Here is an 18861-nt window from a genome sequence, read left to right as displayed (position 1 = left end):
TATAAGAAACATAAGAAAAATACATATTGTTATCGGCCGGTTTGGGATGACGATTAGAGTCCTTTCAGCGAATGCCGAATAATTTCAACACCCATAGTAAAAAAATAATAATAATAACAGTAATAATAAATTATATTTTAATATGGTTAAAAGAAAATTTTAATAATGACTTAACATTGCTAATCCAATATTTTTAGGGTTGGGGGGTATGTTTAGAATGAACTGTAATCATTTATCGTATAAAATATATTGACGTATTCTATAATAAATTCACATTAGATATATATTGTCGGGATACTTATAGTTTTTAAATTTGTATAGATTCATCTAATTAAAAGTATCACCTTTTTAGCTAAACTATTTGATAGTATGTGGATCTATTTATAGTAAACTTTTGGGGTGAAAACTGATGACATGAAACGAAAAAAATACACGCTCCGAAATAAAATTGGGACGAAACTGAAATTCGAATTCGTTTCCGTATCGTGTTTGGGTCAAGTGTAAAAAACACGGGGCTGTGTAATGTCATGTTGGTATTCGAAATTCGATACGAAATTGACACGATTTAACATTTATTTGTCGTGTTTTTTTGTGTTTGTCGTTTGATTAAATATTAATTAAATAAACTAATTGTTACGTTATGTTATCTTTGTCTTGTTATGTTGTATTTGTCATTTTATAATTGGTTCGCTTTTGTGTTAGTTAAAATAAACATGATTGTCCAATTAGTCACCCTAGTAAAATAAAACATAATTGAATTTTAATGATATTTTCTAAAAAAATCCACAATATTTTAATATCAAATTTGAGAAGAATATAACAAATATTAAAATTTATTGTAAATCCATAATTAAAACAATTAATGCAACTTTTTGTTCCAAAATGGAACTCACGCTTTATGTTTAAAGTTTTAAAATAAGTAAAAAATTATATTTGTTTTGATATTAAAAGTCTCATCGTCCAAAAAAATTAACAGAATTTAGACTAAGTACATATAACTTAATAAAATACACACTACGATTTTTTCGTATTGAGTATAAAATATTTGAAGTGTATTAAAAATATTAGATTCATCTTTTAAGAATAAAAAGAACCGCTAATTGTTTTTTCCTTCTCTTTCAACACTTATTTTATTTTCTTCTAATTCATAATTAAATGAAGAATGCATAAAATATATGATATCCTTGTATCAACTATTTTTTGTTAACTTACCACCATATTTACCATCTCTCCGGTCAATTTTTTAATATTCCAACCCTTAATGAAAAATAGATTTTCACAGTTGTAATTATGACCACCATGATATCCTAGTAGTCGATCAATCATTCCTCTTTAGCTGTAACTATGACCAAATTGCCCTTGGTGAGCTTAACTGATATGATCTCAGGCATAACTTAACTGTAATGTGATAGAAGGGAATAGAATATGATATATTCCCAGATTGCCCATGCAGCCTCCTATGTGACAAACTCTTTGCTTTTTCTGTTGTGAAATATTCTCTTATTGGTTTGTTTAGTTTAAGATTGAAAGTATGAAACTATTTGTTGAAATTGGTAGATTATGACATTTTGAAATTGGTTTGTTTAGTTTAAGATGTAAAGGTTGGTTAAGCCAGTTGAAGTTGTTTTTTGGTATGGTGGAGATTGGATGGCAGCTGTAATTTCTTTTTGGTGTTTAGTACCTTCATGATTGTCAAATCATCCACTGGGCCATCGGGTGCTTTGTTAAACATAGATCCCAAACCATTTCATCTTACAATCTGCATGAAAACTTTAATTTCTTTGGAGGATTCAAAGGTAGTTGAATTTGCAGCAGTGACAATAGAAGACATTGTTCCTAGTTTTGCAAAAATATTTCCAGCTATCAGTTCACAACCTCTTTATGAGCCCTTTACTGTTGTTTTTGTAAAGGATAATAACATACATCAGTAAACTAATTTTTTACAATGAAATTGTTATTAAATTATTCATATTTTCTATGGACGAAATATTTTTTTGTGGTGTTGCAATATCTAATAAATCAAAACAAGTCAGGGGAATACATACATGAAAGTTTCTTTTATAATAATGCATATAGTCCTTTTACCAACTAACAAAAAACCCACTTTGAATATTGAACTACCAGCTGAAAATGAATGTTGATTACAAAAGAGAAAGAGACAAGACTATCCTTCTAACATGGCCATATACCCTGCTGCATACTATAAATCGTGAACCACCAACTAAAAATGAAAGTTATTACAACTTTGTCTACTCTCCTATGTGATAAGCTTTGCATATGCAGCCTCCACCTGTTATAAGAAACAAAGAACATTCCTATTTCTTGCTAACCCTAAATAAAGAAAAACCAATAGTGGATACAACAAAGGTACATGAACTGCAATAAAATATTTTTACACTTTATACCATTTATACAAATTATACCAATTATGCCCTTCATACCCTTTAGTCATGAAGAATAAGTCGTTTATGCATGTTTCAAGCCCTAATAACAACAATATCAAATCATTAAAATAGTAAAATAATAATATTCAATAACATAAATTACTTTCCATTTTTTATAATATTAATTCTTGTAGTTCCATATAAATAAATAAATAAATAAATAACTATAAACTCTACTGACCTTTTTTATAAAACTTTTCAACAGAACTTGTTTTTGTCAAGTAAATTGTTGGGGTATCGGAATCTTCTAGATGCCCTTTTTACAAAAATAACTTCAAAACCAAGATTTCTGTTAATAGAATTGGATATGGATTTTTACCTTGCAAAAAGACGAACCATCGAACCAATATCTACCATGTTCAAATCCATCATGCTTTTAGCAAATTCAAATTCTGTGAAAAGTAGGAACACCCCTATCATAAGTCAAGAAAGAAAGGTAAAATAATTACCTTTTAAACAATCGTGTATTGAAACAACCAGGAGAAGAAACGGAAATGAAGAACTTTCTCAAAGAGAAACCTAAATTTAAAATATTTCGAATTAAAATTCTTATTTTTGATGTTGCTTTCTGCAGGGGAGATATGACTCCCAGACAAAGGGTTTTACAAAGAAGATAAGCCAATAAAGGTTAAAAGAGAGACCCTATAACAACAAAAATTGCAGCATTGGGAAAGATAGTGCTTCAAGTTAAACTAAATTTGGTCGATTTCACCTTTTTGAAGCAAATTTTGCTCTTTTTAGAGCCCTATCCTTCTTGAGATCCCGACCATTCTTATTCCTACACAAAAAATGAAGAGGGCGAGATATGTGACGAAGATAGGGAGAAAATAGTTGTGGAATGTTTATAGACCTTGGGTTTTTGATGTTGGGTTTTTAGCAGCAATGGTTTCATGGTGACGAATACAGGGAGAAAATAGTTGTGGAATGTTTCTAGACCTTGGGTTTTTAGCAGCAATGGTTTCATGGTGATGCATATACAAAGAGAGACGAAAAGTAATGGCAATGGTTTCTATAGAGAGATAGAGAGGTGTTGGTGGCTTCGTTTTGGGTTTGGTTCGAGAGAGAGAAAAACGAAGGAGATGAGGGGCAGTGGCGTTGATAGAAGATTGGTGGTAGTGACGTTGGAGCAATAGAAGATATGAGCTCGTGGTTTGTGGTTGTTGTTGCTGGTTCCGAAGGGGCGGCGTTGAGAGGTTTGGCCGTTTGGGTTTTTAGAGAGAATGTGGAGAGACAGTTCTAGGATTTTAGAGAGAATGTGGAGAGACGGTGGTGGAGTATTGGAGTCCATGGAAAATGGAAAATGGTGGTGGTTAGGGTTTACAGTGAGATGAAGCGGGGCATTATCTAGAAGTGTGCAACACCAAATCCTCTCATTCCTCCGTATGTATATGGTTTCTTTCCTATTTGAATGGTTCTTTCATTTTGAATTGGCCAAAAATACCGGTAATTTGAATAAGTCTTAGCTAAAATTTGGGAATATATTAGGAAAGATAGCTAAAATTTGGGAATATATTAGGAAAGATAAGGAGACACGGGAAAAGTGAAATGAGATACATTTATTGCTAAATTGTTTGATTATACTTTTAGCTTATAAATTTGGACATTTTAAATTTTGATTTTATTTTATTAAAGTCTGGTTGTACCTTAAGCTTAAACACTTGGACGTCTTAAATCTATTTTTAGAAATAGTAAGGTTTGTATAATAATATAGTAATATATATATATATATATATATATATATATATATATATATATATATATATATATTGGGACCCAACTTTAAGTGGGGTCCAAGCACCCCACTACTTGTACATTGCATCCGCCACTGGACATCGGGTACCAATGGGTATGTTGGAGGCACCAATAAATTCAACCCTTGTGGTGGAGTCAACCCTGTTATCTCTCTCCTCTCATTTCCCTTCTTCTCCCCTTTTCTGCCCCCGAATGTCCCGTTACTTAGGGAAAAAGCCATTTAAGAGAAGATCTCCCTGAGCATCCTATCCTTTTTCTTCTTCTTTTACAATGTATCTTATAAATCGTTAGTTGTACCCAAATATGAGGGGTGTAAGGGATGATCATTTACATGTGTTTAGAGAAATGAGTGAAATAACGAGAAAAGAGAGGAAAAAAAAGTGATAGTGGAGATAATATGGCTTCGAAAGGCAGGGATGACACGGATGGATATCCACCATATTACAATATTTATTTATTAAAATCAGTTAAACATATTACAAATAGTTACAAGGACACAATCCAATCCAAAAAAAAAGATGGTCTAAAATAGTCAACTACAAAAAACCAACCAACCATCTACTCTAAAATAACTCAAAAGAGTTCCAAATCGCCCAATGTTGGTTGGAATTTATCGGAAGAAGTGGATTAATGTCTTGCGGAATATAATTTTATGCAACTAAAATATTCATAAACACATGTTATATCCTTATATTAACTTTGAAATATTAAAATTTACATTGATATGAAATATTATAACTTTCTATCACCTCACCAAATGAATTCGGTTCTAGTTGGACTCTTCTAACGTACGCTTTTTTCACTAAGAATCGATATATCTCAAAATTAGTTTATGTTTTTTAATGGGAAAATGACTTAATACTTAAGAGGGTAATCTGGTATTTATTTTGTTCACATTTAGTCGTTGAAGTTTTTTTTATCTATATTTGATCAGATAACTTGTTTTTTTGTACACATTCAGCCCAACTGGCTGACCTAATATGATAATATAATTTCCAGATTGTACATATTTAATCATTAATGTTTTTGTACACATTCAATCCTTGTGACTGGTTTCTTTAGGTTTATTCATGATATCCTACGTGTAACAATCATTAATGAGGTGTCTTATACGTGGTTCATCCATCACTCATATCAACAACCTAATTCATGAATCGGTCAAATAATGTTGGTGTCATAGTTTTCTCCAAACATAAGATATCTTCAGCTTCGGTTTCATCTATCTTCGTAACAAACAACGAGATTCTTTGCAATTGCTTCCTCCCAACTCGAATTTGCAATTCTGAGACAAAAGATACTCTGGCAAAAAATTTAGAATCTTTCCTAATTTATACATGGTTCACAATAGGGATGAGAATTTGGCTCGAAAACCCGACATAACCGAAACCCGAACATAACCGAACCAAATTAGGCCCGAATAAGCAATTCGATTCGATTCTCGGGTATCTATATTAGGCTTATTTGGTTCTCGGGTTATTCGGTCCGGGTTACCCGAATAAGGGCTTATTCGGTTCTAAATACCTGACTCAGAATTGAAAAATCATTTTTTTAATCGTATTTTTCTTGCTGCATCAAATGACCTACACTTAATTGATCCGGTCGTGTTTTTCTTTGTCCTTCCTTCGATAATCGAGCCATACATTCAAACAAAAAAAAACCCTGTTGCATCGTATTACCGAAGTCGACTTTCCACTCAATCGTACTACACAAATTCTAACCGTTTTTTGCACATTTGAAACAGTTATATATACTTTGTATTATTTTTAATTAACAAATTTGTTTCTTTAAAAGATTTGTTATGGAATCATAAACTACAAAAGTCATAAAAAAATACAATGTTTATAATCATATTATAAATGTTATTTGGGTTATAGATTCTTTTCGGTTATATTAGGTCTTTAATTATCTTGTACATGTTATTCGGGTAATAACCGAACTGAACCGATTAATACCCGAACCGAACCGAACCGAACCCGTATTGGTTATTTGGTCTGGTGTTTGGTTCATGCAATTACCTTTATTCAGTTTAGTTTTCAGGTTATTCGGGTTCGGGTCGGTTCGGTTCGTTCCGACCCGAATAACATCCCTAGTTCACAAAAAACATAAAGAAACATCATAAAGATTGAATGTGTAAAAAAGTTGAAGAAACCAGTTATAAAGGTTGAATGCGTATACAAATATTAATGATTAAATGTGTGCAAAATGAAAACTATATTACCATATTAAATCATTTTTTCCGGATTAACCTTGACCGAATGTTTATAAAAAACAAATTAAATGGTTAAATATGAACAAAAAAAATCGAATAACAAAATTATACAAAAAAAAAAAATATATTACCTCTATTAAAGCCATTTTTCATTTTTTATTGATCACGGGAAAATTTCCTTTTGCTTCTGATAATGAAACTAGAATAAATAATACCACTACAATATCAAATATTTTAGTTTCAAAACAGGTCCTGCTGTTTGTGTCTAGTTACATTCAAAATCTATCCTTTATTAAGATTTCAAGTTATGACCTTTCTGCCCGTGCTTCTTATTTTTCTTTCATTTCAATTATTTTCTAATTTCGACTTAGTAGTGCTTTCAATTTTCCTGATGTTAAATATACAACTACACACACTAAGTTTACATTTCAATTATTTTCTAATTTCAATTATTTTCTTTCATTTCGACTATTTTCTAATTTCGACTACTTTCTAATTTCGACTTAGAGGTTGGCCCTTCAAGCAGGGGCGGAACACGGCAAGTAAAAGTAGGGGGGCCGAAACCGAATGTCTAAAAAAAATCCAAACATATGTATTTATTATTTAGTTAAATTGTCGATGTCAATGATATTAGTCTGTTTATCAACTAAAGAACATATAAATTCTCTTGCTTTAGATTATTTTTATTAATAAGAAAATATACAGTTCTAAAATATGAATAAAATGGTGATTTAATCATAAAATATTATATTATATCACGAAAAGCATTTATTTGACAATACATTGAATAGGCAAAAAGCAAAAGCTGACAAAAACTTAAAGGCTACAGGCTTCTCTCATTTACAACGAGCAAAGACTTTTTGTGTTCACAGTTTCAAAAGTTATAAAAGTAAAAGACGAGAATTCATAAATTAGAGATTGAAGTTGTTAAAAGATAAACGATAGAAATCTACATACAAGGAGACCTTGGAAACGAGATGGGCAACAGACGTTTTCGGTCAGACATAGAGGCGACGAAGAGCTAGAATTTCCGGCATTGTCCGGCGTCAATTTTAAAGCGGCGACCAAAGATAAGAGAGACGCGGTTAGGGTTTTTTAGATTTTACTCTTTAGGTTTCTTTGATCTACTTTTTATGGGTTTATAAAAGTCTTAATTGAGGTTGATTACTCCGCTTTTATCTATTAGAATATAGAAGAGTTTATTTATTTATTTTTTTGATATTTTTATAGACTCCCGATTTCTCAAAGATCAATTAAATTTTGATATCAAATGTTTTAGACCCTTAGTAACTTACCTTTTTTTCTCAATTTTGAAATTGTGTCGATACATTCTTTTTTGGATAGCATAATCCACAGCTCATTTCAAACACATCGTCAAGAACCAAACTCGTCAAGATTTTTAGGAAGTTATTGGGCAAAAAAACGGGGGGGCCATGACCTCCCCTGGCCCCTTAAAGGATTCGCCCCTGCCTTCAAGTCTTGAAAAATTATGATGACGCACAAACTTTCAAAGAAAAAGTTGCACAAAAACTACTACTTTATAAAAACCGGCCCAACCTCTCATTTGCTGCTATTATGTGTATATTTACAAATATACCAAAGAAAAAAATTCCCAGTACAATGTAACATTTTATCTATACATTTCACATACAGCAATTTGCCCGCCAAAACAACCCTGAAAAAAAAGTCAAACAAACCCAAAAAAAAAAAGTCAACGTGACCGTGACAATAACCTCAAAACTTCACCATAATCGCTCATACTCCCACTCGAAAACCTCTTCATTCTTTCCCATAATTGCAATCGTCTCCTGGGCCTCAATGGGCCCGAACTCGAGCTTATCCTATACGAATCTACATCAAGCCCGAGCCCTGAAAACCCACTCTCCACATCTAACGGGCTCTCATAGCCCGTATAATTGGACCGGGTCGGGCCTGATTCAGGCCCGGCCCGCTGGTCAAACTCCATGGATGCTAAATCCTCTTGGCTACAACTTCTTGACCCCAAATCTTGTGTCTCTTCACACTCATTACATACCAATTTCAAAGCTTGAACCACCTCACCCATAAAAGGCCGATGAGACACCTCGGGTTGCACACACATTGAAGCGATTGCAGCCACTTTGGCTATACTATCAAACGGGACTTCCGGGCTCAATGACGGGTCGATCAACAAGTTTAACCCTTCTGGGCTCGGGAGTAAGGGTCGGGCCCACGCAACTAGGTTTTCTTGGCCCGATGGCATTGACATGTCAACGGGCTTCCTTCCGGTTAGTAGCTCGAGAAGTACCACACCGTAGCTATAAACATCACTCTTTACAAGAAGATGGCCCGTCATCGCGTACTCGGGGGCCACGTATCTACAAAAAAATCAAGAAAATTGTATGATTTGGAGTGTAAAGTGTTTTTTTTTTGGAGGGAAAGAAATCGAAGGATGTAATGTACCCGAATGTGCCCATGACACGGGTGGAGATGTATCGGTTGTCTTCATCTAAAGCAGTTCGGGCCAACCCGAAATCGGAAACTTTTGGAGTGAAGTCGTCTTCTAAGAGAATGTTGCTAGATTTGAAGTCGCGGTGTATGACTCTTGGGCTTGAGTCTTCGTGCAAGTAAGCTAGCCCACGGGCTGCACCTAGGGCTATCTTTAACCTGGCCCGCCAATCTAAGGGTGAGGTTTCCTTGTCAATTCCTGAAACAACCAAAGTTTACCATCTTCATAAACAAAAGTCGAGCACAAAAAGTCAACCATTTTGAGTTTCCAAAGTCGACTAAAATATTTTTTTGGCTTAGATGACGTTTGACGTCCGTGTTATGTAGCAGATGACAGGTTATATACCGAGACTGATGTCACTGGGACAAAATTTGTAATTTTTTGTCTTATCCAAAAAGGTGGAAGACATGACATGACATGACACAACATGTTATATTGTTGTCTAAAAAGATGGAAGACATGACAGAACACGTTGTATTGCTTTAGGATGTCAATGGGACAAAAACTACAAATTTTTTGTCCCATTCAAAAAGGTGAAAGAAAGGACATGACAAAACACATTATACTACGTTTGTCATGCAATGTACCGGAACCAAAGTCAACGAGACAAAAACTGCAATTTTTTGTCCCACCCAAAAAGACACCGCATTGACTCGCTCTTTTCTCATCCATTTAAAAGACATAAATACCCTCCTCACACTGCTAGTCTTAAAAATATATCATAGCTATACCATGAAGATGAGATTCAACGCTTCCATTTGGGATGAGCTCATAAACCAAACACCGGGTTTTTTCCTCAGTACAAATACCGATCAACCGGACTAAGTTTCTATGATGCAAGCGGCTAAGCATCTCCACTTCAGCCAAAAATTCACGCCCCCCTTGTTGATCATCTCTCTTAAGTACTTTAACTGCAACTTTTGTTCCATCTTCAAGAACACCACTATACACACGCCCAAATCCACCTTCACCAAGAACTCCCAATTCATTGAAGTTATCGGTTGCTTTCTCCATTTCACTTGAAGTAAATGTCTTAGCGGACCCCGTGTATGCTATACTAGAACGGAATGATAGTGAATTTGACTCGGGCCCACTTCCGATCGATGCACCCACCCCTGCAATACAAGTTTTAGATATATGAAAATGAGGTGTTGTTTCTTTTCGACTTAATCTGATAAGCTATATATAAGTGTTTCTCTTTTACTTTATACAAAAAGAACGACTTGATAGAGAAAGTCTCCCCCATCAAGTTGGAAGTTTTTCACAAATTTGCCCTCGTGCATGTTGTCGTGTTTTCAAATATTTTTAAAAATCATTTATCTTAAGATAAAACTCGTCAATAAAGCTCACACATGTATGTATATGTATGTATGTATGTATAGTCAACCTTATATGTTTACTTTTAGGGTCAAAAAATTGAAACCCAATATGAACTTTATTTACTGATATTGTAATAAAGTTTAGGAAAAACACCTAACTATTATTAAAGTTCCGTTTAGGTCATTCAAACTATAAAAAACTTCGAATGAGGACACCCAACTATACAATCGGGTTCATCAACACCACATCCTCCCAAAAATGACAAAAATAGCCCTAATTACACATCTGTTTAGCCCAATACAGAAAAAATATAACTTTCAACAACTTATTTTTTCTGAGGTTTCTAAGTTTGGCAAACAAACCCCCAAACTACGGGCTAGTTTTTGTTTAGTGACTTAACTTCAAAACTGAATTGAAGGGTATAAAAATGACCATTTTACCACTTTCCAGTGTAATTTCTTCCAGATTTGGTGTAAATGAACCCAGTTACATCGTTTGGTGTACTTCGAAGTTTCAAGGGTATAATAGTCATTTTACCATTTTTCAGTATAATTTCACCCAGATTTGGTGTAGATGAACCCAAATACATAGTTTGGTGTACTTTCATCTTTTTAGCCTAAAAAGACCTTCTTCAATAGTTCAATGACAATTATAATCACTAAAACTTTTATTTCAATTTTGAGTTACCTGATGATTTTGTGACAGAAGGCAAAGTAGCCGGTGGGTTTGACCCTGATTGAGCCCTGGTCCTATCTTTAAACAACAAAACCCAAACCACAACACCAACTAGAACCACAGCTACAACCACTGAGAAAGCTATTATAGCAATCAAACCACTATTCAGCTTATTGCTATGCCTCTGTTTACTCACATCAACACCCAATGGTTTCACATCCCTTCCATTGTTTCCATGACCATATGGTTCACCATTATAGCTTGAAGATGGCAAAGGTGGTGATGGAGGAAGCCCTGAAAAAAAAAAAAAAAAAAACAAGTTCTCCAAGATAAGCACTTTGACTTTTCAGGTCAAACAAACTCATTATCATCACTTCATATACCTGGATATTTCACGAAAAGAACTTCATAATCGCCAAAAAGTGAGGACTTAATCGGGACTTGTTTCATCCATAATCTTTGAGCCACAACATATGCTGTATAGTTTTCAAAAATTTCACCAAGGGGTACTAAGTTGATTATAGCAATTGTTTTTTCTTGATCTTGATTGTCTTCATTTGCTCCCATGATTCGAACTTGACTTGATTTTAGAAAGAGTCCAGAAGCCATTTCAAATGCCAGCTCAGATACCAATGGGAAGAAGGTGTATAATGAGATGCTAAGGCGGAGCTCCACTTGCATTGGTAATACACATTTGCATGGTGTTCCAGGAGGGGTGTTTGTCAATGGATCCACACATATTATTGATGAGCAATCTACAAATTAGATAAAAGAGTAAAATCAAGAAATCTTGAATGGATTCTTGATGAGAGAAATAACTCAATAAGAAAAGTTTTTATATATGTATACCTTCATTGGGAGGTGGAGGTGGTAATGCTTGAAATGGCTTTGGAATCATTGGTGGAGAACGAGAAGGGGAAACTTTAGGAGAGAGAATCGGCACTTGCAAATATAAAGATCATAAAAAGATAAGCTTTTGAAGGGTAAAATGGTCATTTTTATCAAACTCAGACTGTTCATTCGGTCTAAAAAAGAAACAATTTTTGTTGATACAACATTAACCCCTATCTGTTTACAAATTTGACTTGATACAGAAAGAAAGACTTAATAGAGAAAGTCAAAGAATGAAGACTATCCCCCATTAAGCACTATCTGTTTACAAATTTTCCTTCATTTAGTTTTTCTTTCCGTTTCCCTAAGAGTGTTATCATTTTCTCAAAAGAAAATTATACATTATTTATTCAGATAACATTTGAGGAGTTTCTTACTTGTAGATTGTACATGTGGAGGTGTTGTAGATGGAGAGATCGAAGGTGAAATAGAGTTTTCAATTGGAGGCACAGCCGAATCTGCAAATCATTTGAAAAAAAAAATTGTAACTTTTTGCAATGTAAAAGTAGAAAAGATTAAAAAAATATATATACAATGATAGTGTGCATGCATAGATAATGCATACCTAGACTTGGTGGTGGAGGGGTATGGTGGCTTGGCTTACTCGCAGGACCTGGTGGCGGTGGTGGTGGGCGGTGGTGCATTGGCCTACTTGCTGGTCCAGGTGGTGGTGGATACAATGGTGGCAAAGATGGTGGTGGATGAGATTCTGAAGGTGGAGACTTGTAACCTGAATGTGGAGGAGGAGCATGATGCACAACTGGAGCTACATAAAAGAAAGAACAATTATTAAAATATTAATTTTTGGTTATACTCCATATAATATAAAAATATAAAAGGAATTAAAATAAAAAAAAACCTTTAACTGGAGAACGTGGAGGTGGAGTGATGTTGGTTGTTCGATTTGGTGGTGAAGAAACTGGAAAACTGTCTCTTGGAATAGGAGTTGATATGGGAGAAACTGCAAAATTAATAATTAATTTATTAATTATATGTTTATATAGCATCCCTACTTTCATTTCTTCCTATTACAACATTGTACTTTGAGCAAAAAAAAAAATGAAAGTAGAATGTTCAATGGAAAGAAATGAAAGTAGGATGCTATAATAAACACATATTTGAAAGTACATTGCTATTTCTTGCTTTTAGCCCTTTATTTTTATACAACCAATATATCTTTTGGGATAGATGAAGTAAAAAAAAAAAAAAAAAAGACACCTGGTAAATTTGGAGGAGGAATGGATGAGTTATGGTGGATTGGCTGCAAATTTCCTGGCGAGTTTCTTGGAGGCAATGCAACAGGCCCTGCATCAGAAAATGAAATAAATAAATAAATAAATAATCAGATGAATGGAAATAGATATGCTGCATAAATATGAATTTATAATTCACCTGGTAAATTAGATAGTGGTGGTGATGCAACAAGAGATGGTGGTGGTGGTGATGCAACAGAAGATGATGGTGGTGATGATGCAACAGGAGATGGTGGTGGTGGTGATGCAACAGAAGATGATGGTGGTGGTGATGCAACAGAAGATGGTGGTGGTGGTGATGGAACAGAAGATGATGGTGGTGGTGATGCAACAGGAGATGGTGGTGGTGATGATGCAATAGGCACTAAGATTGTAAATTTTATGACATAAATTTGTAGTTAGAGTTATGCCACAAACGAACAAAATACAAGAAATAGCAACATACTTTGATTAATTTGTGTATTATAGCATCCTACTTTCATTTAATTTCATTACAACATTGTGCTTTCAATTTTTTTTTCTTATCAAAGCACTGTATTTTGAAAAACCAATCATATTATAGCATTGAAAATTGCATAGTAATTACATGACATTGCTATAGCTAAGTAGATTTTTCAAAATACAATCCTATAATAAACTAATTAATGAAAGTACTTTGCTATTTCTTGCATTTAACCTATTAAAGAAACCGATTTTTGCTTACCTGGCGGAGATATGGCGGATATAGGCGGAGTTGGAGGTGAATATCTTGGCAATGTGCTTGGGGGTGAAGTCATAGGGGCTGATTAGTAAATTTTATGAGAAAATATTAGTCAGAAAACGTGAAATCAAATAATTAAAAATTATAAGCTTATATTATTTATGAAAATATTAAAAGATTTTATCCCACCTGGCGAATTTGGCGGAGGTATGGTGGATATAGGCGGACTTGGAGGTGAATTTATTGGCAATGTGCTTGGAGGTGATGCAGAAGGGGCTGATTATGATTTGCATATAAAATTGAAAAAATGTCAAAATATTATTTTTGGATTTGCAACAAATTCATGGTTGGTAGATTTGTAAAACAAATATATATATATATATATATATATATGTTATAATCAAATGTGAGATTCATCATTGAGGAAAGAAAGGGTACAAGAGTAAATTGCTAACAAAATTTATCCATTATTGTAATGATTACTACTAAGGGCAAAGAGGTAATTTTCAATTTAGTAGTCACCTGGTAAGTTGGGAGGAGGTAGAGGCAATGTAGGAGGTGAACTTGGTAATGTGCTTGGGGGTAAATCAACAGGAACTGCATTACCAAATAACATGACAAATTTATAAACATTTATGATAAATAAAATAACATGTAAAAAACTTTCATATTTTAAATTTTAAAGAATGTCAGATTTGGTCATTTCATCTATAATTTCTTTAAATAATCAAAATATTCCAAACACTCTGAATATTAATTATATGATGATTACAACTTCAAAGAAAAGAAACACATCCTAACACTCCCATTTTATTACAGTTAATTACATTTCACACCAAAAATTGAAGTACTTTATGAGCCAAAATTTAGCCATGATTACTAAGGGCAAAAAGGTAATTTTCAATATAAACCTGGCAAGATAGGAGGAGATGGAGGCAATGCAGGCGGTGAACTCGGTAAGGTGCTTGGTGGTAACTCAACTGGAACTGCATTAGCAAATAACACAGGAAATATCAGGTAACAAAACAACAACCACCTTTTTCAAGAAACCTTATCATAAACATTAAACACACACCCAAATGATGTTTTAAGAAAAACCTTCACTTTTTATATATAAAAATTCAAGAAACATTTCCAAACAAGACTTATACCGGTTTTCACCGTGTGAACTAAAAAGTCAAACAGACCTTTTCTTATATAGTTTGGGGAATATATATATATATATATATATATATATATATAGTTTAGAAACAAGATATATTTTGCACATTTTCAAATAGAGAAAATAAAAAAAAATAAAAATTAAAAAAAAAAAAGAAATAGATATTCCATTACGTGGCAAGTTAGGTGGTGGTATGGGCAATGTAGGATTTGTTGGTGGTGATGCCACTGGCAACTTGTTTGGAGGCGATGCAACGGGCACTACACATTTTATATAAAATATTAATTTTTGAATATAATTCTTGATTGGACAAAAAAATTCATGATCATATTCATACATACATACATACATACATACATACATACATACATACATACATACATACATACATACATACCAGGCAAAATGATTGGTGGTGGTTGGGGGACGGATAGTGGCACTTGTGGCATAGATGTTGGCACTTGAGCCACGGGTGGCGGATTTTGAAGCATGTCTTTTGGTGGTGGTGCTATTTGTACTGCATTGAAAATTCTTAAAAGTCAATGCAATGAGTGTTTCCTTTTGACTTAATGGGGACATGACTTAATCTGGTAAACTATATATATATATATATATATATATATATATATATATATATATATATATATATATATATATATACTGGTGTTTCTTTTTTAAACATCATTTATCCAGACAATACAGTTTACCTGACATGGTTGGTGGACTGACAGGAGATTTAGAATCCGGTCCCTTTTCCAGTTGAGGAATTGGTGGCACGGATACCGGAGCGGTTGGCGGGACAGCTGGGAGGCTTGGTGGTGAGCTTTCTGTGATTGATGTGATTGGCCCTGCAACTAATGTCATGTATTTTGAACATTAATTTTGATATGACTTCTTTTGAGTTTTAATTAAAGTTCAAAATCATTTGAAGTATGCAAACAAATCCATGTAAATTTCAAATTTTGACCATGAAAATTAAAGTGGAAAGGAGCATACCTCCGGCATTTGGTGGTGGTTGATTTGGAGATTCAAAATGGGGAGGATCTGAAAGGAATTGGTAATTGAATTAGATTTTTTTTTAAATGTTTCACAACAAAATGTTTTTAATAAAATAAAAGTTTTACCATTTGGTTGAGATGTTGGACCAGGTGAATTGCTAATTATTTGGCCTTCATTAATGGGAGGAACACCAGAAAAACTAGCCGATGGTGATATTGTTTGCCCTGAAAGTAAACAGTATAAATATTTTAATACAAGAATGAAATCTATTTTTCAAATTTTCTTAAAGGTGCTAAAGTTCATGAATTTTCTGGAAATATCATAAATCTTCCGAATCTAATGACGAATATAAGCATTGTTTTTGCTAAATTGTAAAGATTCATCGAATTACATCAAATCATGATTACAAATTGATTGAATTACCATTCATGTTTTCACATTTTTAGACAGTAATTCATATTTTCGCAATTAGTAATCACAAAACAAGAACAACTTGCTCCATCGAGATTTATCAGGAATGTAGCTCAAACACAAGAACAATAATTAAAAAGGAAGAAACAACCAAACCCACTTCAAAATTTCATAAATTTCCCAAATGGGATCTCAAGAAATGGCTAGATTTGGATATTATCCATACAGAATCCAAAACCTTGAGAAGGGTAATAAGGGAATTACCTGAAGATCCTTCAAGAAGCAGAGTACTAGCAATGGCACAAACTTGAAACACCAAGAAGAAGTACTTCACCATCGAACCCATCCCATGAATACGAAGAATTAGTAATCCCCAAAACACCAAACCCAAATTGATCCAAAAAGAATCAAACCCAAATAATAAAAATAATAATAACTCTTGTTACTTATTATAATAATAGACTGAACATGTAAAAACTTGAAGCAACAATAAAAGAAGAGAGAGAAAAAGGGTTTAGATCAAAGGACACCCACAAACAGTGAGCGACAAGCAATGAAGAGAAGGAGATGGAGTTCCTTGAAACACTCCAAAAAGGGTTTCGGTTTTTTTATTATAAGAGCATAAAATTATGCTCTGTAATTTGCAGAGCTGATTCTTAAAGGTCGACAGGATCATGTTACTATTACAGTTACATACAACTGTTATCTTTTGTTTTCAAGAATAAAACTAAATTTAATTATATACTATTAAAATGAAAAGAACATATTCTCGTATATTACCAATCTTTATACTAACCCAGGATTAAAAACAACAACACTCGAGACAATCAAGATTAATTCTTTATTGTATTAACTTCTGCAAAAATTAACAACTTTTTCAAGAATCAAGAGTGTACCAAACAGATTATAAAAAAAGGGGGGTTTGGTGGGATTGAGGACGGAGGAATGGATGTTTTAGAGACTTTTTTACAGGGGGATTTTCTTGAAATTGTGAAAATAGAGGAAACCCCACCAAATGTTTTGTGAAAAAAGAGTTAAAAATTAAAATTGTCGGTTTCTGTTGAAAATTTTAGAAAAGGGTTTGATGGGTGGATTAAAAGGGGGTTGCTTTGACCAATTTGGTTCCTGGATTTCGGTTGATGGTGTTGGCCATTCAAGAAGATGGAAAATAAGAGAGATGGCATGTGCCTATTTGCATTTGACAACTCACCTTCTTTTTGTGTGAATGTCAAACAAATCACGATAACGATATTGTGTTAATTTTTAGGTAAATCTTTAATTTGGTACATTGCATTATTTTGGAGATTAAATACAATTTACAATCAGATGGGTTAATCTATATGTATAAATTGTAATACATAAAATATGGGCCTATATAAAATAATGCACAACATGCTAATACTCTACTACGTCATTGCAGTTTGAAAACTTCTAAATTGTTTCTAAAATCTAGGGATGAGCGTGGGACGGAACCGGTACCGACCCGTACCGTTCCCGAATTCCCGAAAACCGAATTTTATCGAAAGTCAATCCCGAGTACCGAACCGAATTACCATCATCGGTACCGGTATCGGGAATGGTACCGGTTTTTGGTACTAGTACCGGTACCGGTGGTACCGAATCCCGAATTTCATGTATTTGGAGTACCGAGTACCGTCCCATATTTTCAAATTCGGTACGGTTCGGTACCGGTTCCGGTACGGTACCGGTACGGGATCGGGATTTGGGACAAACTGCTCATCCCTACTAAAATCTATGAATAGAGATGTATCTGAGTCTAAATGAGAAGTGGCTTCAGTTGTCCATATACCAATCGGTGTCGGGTTGATCAATGGACATAGCGCCAAAGGCTTAAACCAAGTCGGTAGCTTGATTATCAAAAGGTGGGAACCACTCCCATGGTAGAGAAAAAGAAGGTGTGGCGGCATGAAGTGCATCATATTGGTGTTGTCGTATTGGCGAGGCTACGACATAGATTTGTTGGGAGTTGCGTTGGTTATACTCGACTGTGATGAGGCAGCAACTTGGTTGTTGCTTTGTTTTGATGGCGTTGTTGTTGTTGGAAGCGACTGTTAGGTGAGGAGGAAGTGGTTGGTAGGTGAGGAGAAGGCCACAGAGGTGTGAGGAGAAGGCCACATAGGATGACATTGCCCAACCATAAGTGTGACATAGTACACTATATGGAAGCCACAAAAAAGTAGGTAGGTTGTAAGCGCCGGTTAGAGCATGAGGACGTCGGTTTTCATAATGTTCACATCTTCGTTTGTTAGAGGAACGATTAGAGTAGTGGTTACATTGTGAGTTATCAATGGCTCTATAGAAGGGTTGGAGACTTGAGTTGATATGTGAAGTATTATAGACGAAAAAGACTAGCCATTATGGGTCAGACGAGATATGGGAACTTGAGACATGTGTTGTTCCTCTAGTGAGAGCATGGAGCGAGCTCGTAGAAAAGCAGGCAGCGGATTGCGGTAGCGGATCATAGTGGTTATATTGTCAATTTTTCTAGATAATCCATTGAATAAATAACTAACAAAAAATGTGTTTTGGATGGTTT

General features: G+C 34.2%; 1 protein-coding gene across 3 annotated transcripts; it reads right to left on the bottom strand.

The window, feature by feature from the left end:
* Positions 1-7924: 7924 nt before the first annotated feature.
* Positions 7925-17432, bottom strand: LOC145117458 (Protein kinase superfamily protein). 3 transcript variants are annotated; one of them, XM_079053748.1, is made up of 21 exons: positions 16569-17432; positions 16019-16117; positions 15891-15938; positions 15602-15742; positions 15292-15411; positions 15068-15154; positions 14644-14718; positions 14255-14329; positions 13922-14008; positions 13736-13813; positions 13172-13396; positions 12998-13084; positions 12639-12740; positions 12345-12545; positions 12157-12237; positions 11738-11830; positions 11272-11643; positions 10901-11182; positions 9625-10008; positions 8848-9091; positions 7925-8762 (listed from the first exon to the last, which is right to left on the bottom strand). In XM_079053748.1, exons 1-21 carry the CDS (start codon positions 16648-16650, stop codon positions 8117-8119), a joined length of 3609 nt encoding a protein of 1202 aa, XP_078909874.1. In that variant the 5' UTR covers positions 16651-17432; the 3' UTR covers positions 7925-8116. The 3 variants fall into 3 exon arrangements, with proteins under 3 accessions (XP_078909874.1, XP_078909873.1, XP_078909875.1); XM_079053747.1 differs by having other exon boundaries at positions 15602-15748; positions 16569-17431; XM_079053749.1 differs by lacking the exon at positions 15068-15154 and having other exon boundaries at positions 15602-15748.
* Positions 17433-18861: the final 1429 nt, after the last annotated feature.

This window comes from Lactuca virosa, chromosome 5 (genome assembly GCF_052849685.1).
Source record: "Lactuca virosa cultivar CGN04683 chromosome 5, Lactuca_virosa_CGN04683_v6, whole genome shotgun sequence".
Lineage (NCBI taxonomy): Eukaryota > Viridiplantae > Streptophyta > Magnoliopsida > Asterales > Asteraceae > Lactuca > Lactuca virosa.
The sequence above is the reverse complement of the archived record's forward strand: the minus strand, read 5'-3'. Positions and strand labels throughout refer to the sequence as shown.